The 7,358-nt window shown below is 38.8% G+C and overlaps 2 protein-coding genes across 2 annotated transcripts; one reads left to right on the forward strand and one right to left on the reverse strand.

Annotated features, from left to right (window-relative positions):
- Window positions 1-357: 357 nt before the first annotated feature.
- On the forward strand, window positions 358-1,764 carry LOC120215742 (coniferyl alcohol acyltransferase-like). Its single transcript, XM_039213327.1, has one exon. The coding sequence runs from the start codon at window positions 358-360 to the stop codon at window positions 1,723-1,725; it is 1,368 nt and encodes a 455-aa protein (XP_039069258.1). The 3' UTR covers window positions 1,726-1,764.
- A 187-nt stretch (window positions 1,765-1,951) lies between these two features.
- Window positions 1,952-5,434, reverse strand: LOC120215901 (RINT1-like protein MAG2L). Its single transcript, XM_039213428.1, has 4 exons — window positions 5,068-5,434; window positions 4,888-4,977; window positions 3,970-4,085; window positions 1,952-3,890 (listed from the first exon to the last, which is right to left on the reverse strand). The coding sequence occupies exons 1-4, from the start codon at window positions 5,351-5,353 to the stop codon at window positions 1,980-1,982; spliced, it is 2,403 nt and encodes an 800-aa protein (XP_039069359.1). The 5' UTR covers window positions 5,354-5,434; the 3' UTR covers window positions 1,952-1,979.
- Between the last annotated feature and the right edge of the window lie 1,924 nt (window positions 5,435-7,358).

A 7,358-nucleotide genomic window follows, 5' to 3' on the forward strand; every position in this document is an offset into this window, starting at 1 on the left:
TTCATGTAACTTTTGTGGTTATCTTATCATCATCAAATCAGTAAACTCTACTCGTAATGGACTCTGACTCTGATGCAGCTAATGGAAGTCCGTATGCACCACCATAAACGTCACACATATCTGCCCATCCCAAGACCATGGAATAACACCCTTTTTTTGTCTTCTAAAGAAAAGATCTTTAACATACATGATTTCATCACTCCACAAATATAACAGTACCTCCCATTTGACTCTTTGAATTTTCTCGTGAGCAATGATTAATGGTATGTGTTCGTTTACATCATCATCCATTCAATCAATGCGTCCTAGCATTCTATATAAGGGCTTCGTAATGTATTGGATTTGAGTTGTTGAGAGATGGAGGGAAATCCAAAAGAACGAAAATTGGAAGTAAAATTGAGGAGAAAGTGTGTAGTGAAAGCCGAGAGTAATTCTCCCTCGCCGGAGCATCCCCGTAAACTTACACTTTCAAACCTTGATCTTCTCTCCGGCCGTTTTCCCGTTACATACTTGTACCTGTATCGTCACAGCAGGTCAAACGGAGATTTGATCGATAACAGCGACACTTTGTTCGAGTCACTCAAGACTTCCCTCGCTAAAACTCTATGCTATTACTACCCGTTTGCTGGTCGAATCGTTGAAGGTCTAATCATATGCGACAACGGCGGCGCACTTCTGCTGGAGGCGCTGGCCAATATCCCTTTGAGTCATCTTGATTTCTACAATTTAAACCAGACCCTTGAAGGGATAGTGGTACCCTGCCTCGACGTCAATGAGTTTCCTTTTCCCTTGCAGGTCCAAGTAACGTGTTACACTTGCGGAGGGACGTCCATTACTTTCACATTCGATCATGCTCTAGGTGATGCCACTGCTTTCGGGAATTTTCTCTCTTCATGGTCCCGTCTAGCTCGAAACATGCCTCCCTCGTTCATACCGGATCTCGATCTCGGGCGAAACCTTCCACCGCGGGTCCCTCCAACGTATCACCCTTCTTTTGATCACTTCTTTATCAAGTGCACGCTAGAAGATATTAGAAACATGCCTAAAACCAACATCTCGCTTAAGCGCCTTTACTTTGTCGACGCCTCTAGCATCAATCGCCTGCAAACTCTTGCATCCGTCGATGGTAACAAGAGAACAAAGATCGAGGCTTTCTCTGCTTATGTCTGGAAGATTATGGCAACCAGCATCGACGAAAGCCACGCCAAGTGCAAGATGGGTTGGTTAGTTGATGGACGTGGTAGACTGAGTCATAGCTCCATGTCGAACTACATCGGTAATGTCTTGTCCGTGACCACCGAAGAGGCGAGCATTGTCGAAATAAAGCAGGGCTCGATATCAGACATCGCTGACATCGTTCACAAGGCCATAACGAAGGTGACTAATGAAGCTTATTTCCAGGATTTAATTGATTGGATAGAGTGCCACAAGCCTGGATTGATGCTCCCAAGATTTGTTCTAGGTCGAGAAGGGCCTGCTGTCGTTATTTCATCGGGACGTCGATTTCCGGTTGCCGAACTAGACTTCGGGTTTGGTAGCCCGGTGCTAGGAACAGTCTCGACAACCATCGAAAACAGCGGAGTTGGCTACATGAACCAGAGGACAAGTGGTCGGGGTGATGGTTCGTGGGTCGTCTCGGCTATCTTATGGCCACAACTAGCGGCGGCATTGGAGTCAGAATCGGTTTTACAACCCCTATGTTCATCACATCTTCAAAAATTATAATAACATCTTCCAAACAGATTAAAGGAGTTGAGATTCATTGGAGAAAAAATATATATTTAATATGTAAACCTTTAATCTTTTGCTTATGTAGAGATTTGATTATCTCCACGTTCTATCCCATACTATTGCCAAGTGGCAACAACCACAAGTAATAAAAGAAATTAAACAATGAGGTGGAGGGAAGACAAAATAAAAATGGTGAAGTATGGATTATGAATTTCAAATAACATCACAAACTCAAAACTTAAACTTTCTCAAAGTTTTCTCAACTTGATCAAAACGTAAGTGGGAAATTCCATAAAATCGAATATATTTTTCACTTTTCTGACTCGATAGCCTACCACCAACTGCTTTACTACTTCTCCGCTCATTGTTAACAGCTTCAGGATGTCTCTAATACAAGGAAAGAATGCTTGAGGACGAACACAAAATGGTTGGAACACAAGGAACAATGCTTGCATATCAGTTGCAATCCGATTGCTTCGCTTCCTCGAAAACCGACCTTCACTTGCCAAAATGCTACCACACATAAAATAGTCCAGCCCCACGGCCACACTTCGCCACAAGTCCAAGAAGTCCTTTCGATTCAGATTCTTCATAAGAACATGAAGATGATTCTTCAAAGAATGCAACGCTTCAACAAGAGAATCGGACATAGCTGAATCTCCATTCGGTGTCGTATTACGGTCTTCATCGATATAGTCGTCACAGTGGTTGTATTCCGAAATTAGATTCTCAAACTGACGAAGAACTGCAACGATTTCCATAAGCCAGTTGGTCTCTAGTTCAGCCAAGCATTTTATTTCCTCCCCAAAGAAGCAATCAGCAGTAACACATTTGTCTTTTTCATGGATGTTTGAATCATTTTCAGCAATTTTCATCTCCAAGAAACTTGCGTCATCGCTCCATTCTTGCAGCTTAGACTCAACATATCTAGCAGCATTGATGGATTCACATGCTCTAACCAACGCGCCAGCGTCGAGATTTTCGGGAGACAATTCAGCATTTTTGCAATGCAGAAGCAGTACATTAGAAAAATACCATAAGAAACTGGCTACAGTTGATCTTACAAATTTGGAACGTACTGAAATAACTGGCAAAGTGTGGCATCTGTCGATCATTTCTTGCGCAATTTTAAGCGCAGATTCCGCAACATGTGGAGCTTTATGGGCTTCTCCAGAAGAGAGCAGTGTACTAACATCAAAAACAACTCCATGCTTATCATCAATTTGCCAAGCTTTAGCATCCTTCAGTTCTGATTTTAGTTTCTTCCAGCCATCCTTGAGCTCCATCTTTGCCCAAATCTTAAGCCAATCTGGTCTATCACAAAATATGATTAACACCGACATCCCTCTTGAAATCTTACTATAACTTTGAGTATCTGGAAATAAGAGACAAGTTTCGTATCTCAATAGTGATTGCATCTGTTTGTCGAAACCAACAATTAGGTCAACTAGATTAAGCCACAATGAGATAACTTCTAATTTCATGTCTTTATCTTTGTATCTTTCAGCCAAGGTAGGAAAAACATTTTTTGTTAAGAATCCAGAAAGGATATGCACCATTGCAGAAACCGAAGCTTCATTAGCACTATAGCTCGTTAATCTGGCTGCATCAATCAAAGGCTGCAAAATATCACTTATGCCTTCCATAAAGTTCCTAGTTACTCTATACACAAGAGCGAATATAAACTCAGGCTGCTCCGTCCATTTCAGGAAGTGATATTCCATTCTTTCGGCTAAAGGAGACACCAGTTCATTAACAGCCCAAAGTTGCATCTCACACTCCTGTTGGCCTAAAGTTTTGAACTTTCGAGCTTCTCTACTTGTATGCAGTTTCTGCAAAGCACAAAGAAGGTGAAAACTTTGAGTATAAGACATCTTTTCATCTCCATGCATTATAAGTAGTGGGTTCGCGAACTTGGAGACCCCTCCGTTTTCAACATTTGATGTTATAAGTTTCGGAGGCCACCCTAAAGAAGCAAGAAGACCACGGTGTTGTGCAAGAACTTCTGGTCGAAGTACAGCCAAAGTTTTATCCACTCTCTGATCAACCGAAACTAAAAGGTGGCGCCATTGGGATTTCTCAACATTGACAATTATCTCCTCAATATCATTCATGGCTTTTATGGCTTGATGTAATCTTTCTTCCTTTACTACAAGCTCCTGCATAGCAAGAATGCCTGGATATAATGTTGAAGATGCATTTCAAAATAATAGGGGAAAACAGGATCAGAGTAATTACTTGTGATGTCAGTGAAGTTGAAAACTTTGCAAACATATTCCCTGTATGGTGATTCCCGGAAGAGAAAACAGCATCCTCGAGATCTCCTACCAAGGCTTCTAACTGAAGAGCAGTTTCTGTCATAGTTAAGTAGGAGGTAAGCTCATAGCCTGGTGGCATAGTATGTATAATATTGAGGAAAGGTCGCAGAATGAACATAAAACAAAGAAAGACAAACATATTTTAAAAGCAGAGAAAAATTGTACACTAAGGTTCTACTTGGTATGAAGGACAAAAAGGACTGAGAATGGAGATTTACTTAAATCAAATGGTTAAGCTACAAATTAGGAAAGTGGTTATGAGTCTAAACCATTTGATTAGCAAAATTTTCATCCTTCATATCAAGCAGAGCCTAAGATCTAATAACAAAGAATATGCATGATCAACAATCACCCAATATTCTGAAATTTTAGGCAATAAGCGGTGAGTAATAGCATTAGTCGAGCATTCTCATTCTGAAGCTGCATGAAATCACTTTCATTACTTTACAGCAAGCCCTTGCTTTTCGACTTGAAGGTGGACATAGGCAGGGATGGACCGAGAGGCGCTAGAGGGGGCTGTCAGATTGAAAATTTCAAACTCCCATATATTTATGTATTTTCTTTTTATTTCATATTGATGATCTAATTTCACCCCTTAAAATTTTATAATTCCGCACCCTTACCTTTTAAAAATTTGTTCCCTAACATAAAACGCTAGGCGGTTCCTAGACATAAGCCAATAAGCAATTGAAGAAACTTGCATAAAGAAACAAACACAGTGTCATAGAGTGCAACACTAAACAAACACAGTATTATGCAGAGAAATTTAGGAGAAGAATGAATAGTCTGGAAGTTATCTGCTTGGAATTACTGCGATAAGGTCAAAAAATAGGCTGACCAATATATTGGCGGATGGCGTGAATTCGGTGCAATTGAAGGGCGAGCAGCGGCAGCTCTTCAGCCAGAAGCCTCTGCAAAGCAGTCCCATCTGCACAACCCAAATAAACTCAAATCAAAAAGAGAGCGCGAGAAAGAGATGAAGCAAAATCAACCAACAAAATTTAAGCAGGGCGCTAACAGAGAGATGAAGCGTAGAGGGTGAGCTTGAGATTTGCGAGGGAAGTTTTGGCTCGAAAAGAAGGAGAGATCCACGAAAGGGTGAGCTCCATGAGGGTGGTTCGGAGGTGAAGCAGACGATTGTCGCAATCAGAACAGTGTTTGGTCCATTCCAACAATAGACAAGAAGTAGAAGATGAAGAAACATCTTTCTGGGTGTTGAAATGTTGGTCCAGATACTCTGACTGTGATCTTCGTAGCTTACCACCTTCCGGTAGAACTAGATTTTGGGGATCCCATCCTTCCATTACTCTCAGTTTTCACTGGATTCTCAGTTCAAAACAGTCATAACTGATACATGGTATAACTCCACCAGCTCGTCGTCTCTCCCAAATTCTCTCCCTTGAAGAAATTTCGGATTTTTTTTAATTTAAATGAAAAAAAACTGCGTTCCACTACTTTGGGCTCATCCTTTTGGGTCCATTTCTTTCCAGTCCAGTAACGAATACTATTACAGCCTTTCCTTTAATGAAATATGATATATGATAGTTTTTTTTAACTAATGTGGGTTAATAAAATCTAATATCTATTCATATATATTATGAAGTATATATAGTATTCGAACATAAAAAAATTAAAGAATAACAACAATTTATTAAGTATTGAGATTATTTGGTTCATATAAATTATTAGTTGAGCGTACTAAAAGTGTTTAAAATAATTCATTTGAAGAACAATGTAACTAAATTATAATGGTTTAAAATATTTAATTTGAAGAACATAATGATATTGAATAAACCTGCATCACTTCGCTTAAGTTCTCGGTGTCCTTGAATAGAGGACTTGTTGGGTACTTTAAGGATGTTAGGGCTATTAGACAGGAATATAGCTTTTTTGTCCCTTTTAATGTTCTTTTCGGTGCCCCACCAATAGTGTATTGACAGTTGTACCAGTCTAATAATTCACTAAATATATTTATGTTGTTAATAAGCCCATCGTTAAAGCACTAAAAAGGTATTAAAAGAAAATTTAATAAACTAAACCCAAAAGGACAATTAATAAAGTATATTATAACAATAATATGAAATTTTAACGACGGCTCTTTGATGAACATGTTGCATATAAACAATCGTTCTCCTACAAATAAGATTGGATTCAATAGGGTTTTAAAAATCGTTTTTCCAAGACATGTTTTACGGATCGTTTGTTCAAGTTATTTGTCTTTATCTTTGGGTACGTATCAGTTTTCATTATTTTATTTTATGAATATATATGATTTAATCTAGTAAATGTATATAACACTATTTTACATTGTGATTATTTTATATAATTTTTAATTTATTTATTCTTTAAAATAATAAAATTTATTCTTTTAGGTTTATGGATGGAGATACAAGCGCAACAATTAAAAGTACGTTCAAATGATTACAATTTACAAAAGTTGTTCCCTCAATTGAAATGATGGATAGGCAAATCTTATAACAGGATAAAGGATATTGCATATTGCAGAAAGATTCAAGAAATGATGTAGGAAATGTATGTTTTACTTCATTACTTCAACTTACTTTAGCACAGTCTATATTATTGTGTTTATATAGCTCAATTACAATGACTCAGCTATTAAAGAAACTGCCTAACTACCTAACTGTTAAGGAGTTGTTGAGAATTCAAAACTAACTACTAGACTAACAGACTAGCTTCTAGAACACTTCTAGAACTTCCTCATGCATGGAGCTTCATGTTCACATGAGGCATCTTTCAACATTCTCCCCGCCTTTTCTCTTCTTCAACAAACAAACAAACATTGATTTTTTTCGTGAAAGCTAGCAAAGGCAGTTTTTGACAATGGCTTGGTCAAGCCATCTGCAACTTGATGAGCTGCTGGAACATAACTCACACGCAGTTGATTTGCAGCAACTTTTTCCCGGACGAAATGCATATCTAAGTCCACATGCTTGGATTGAGAATGATACACCGGATTGACACTCAACGCGATCGCACTTGTGTTGTCACACCAGATTGTTGGTTGTTTACACTGTGGTACCTTCAAATCAGTAAGTAGGTATCAACCCATGCCACCTCTGTTACTGCATCCGCGAGGCTTCGATACTCAACTTCTATGGTCTATCGTGAAACCACCTATTACTTTTTTGCACTCCACAACACTAGACTTGCTCCCACAAACACGTAGTGACCAGACATCAACCGCCTATCATCAGCATAACCACCCTAATCAGCATCAGAGAAAGCTGATATATGTAATTTGTCTGGCATAAAACCAAGACCATAGTTCAATGTCTCATCTAGATAACG

This window comes from Hibiscus syriacus, unplaced genomic scaffold (assembly GCF_006381635.1).
Source record: "Hibiscus syriacus cultivar Baekdansim isolate YM2019G1 unplaced genomic scaffold, ASM638163v2 tig00110156_pilon, whole genome shotgun sequence".
Lineage (NCBI taxonomy): Eukaryota > Viridiplantae > Streptophyta > Magnoliopsida > Malvales > Malvaceae > Hibiscus > Hibiscus syriacus.

What these genes read in the sequence shown, in the direction of transcription:
- LOC120215742 (XM_039213327.1), top strand. Translation starts at nt 358, where the DNA reads ATGGAGGGAAATCCAAAAGAACGAAAATTGGAAGTAAAATTGAGGAGA.
- LOC120215901 (XM_039213428.1), bottom strand. Translation starts at nt 5,353, where the DNA reads ATGGAAGGATGGGATCCCCAAAATCTAGTTCTACCGGAAGGTGGTAAG. An exon ending in CCTCTACGCTTCATCTCTCT is followed by an intron (nt 4,978 to 5,067) that starts GTTAGCGCCCTG and finishes TGGGTTGTGCAG; the next exon opens with ATGGGACTGCTTTGCAGAGG. An exon ending in CGCCATCCGCCAATATATTG is followed by an intron (nt 4,086 to 4,887) that starts GTCAGCCTATTT and finishes TAACTATGACAG; the next exon opens with AAACTGCTCTTCAGTTAGAA.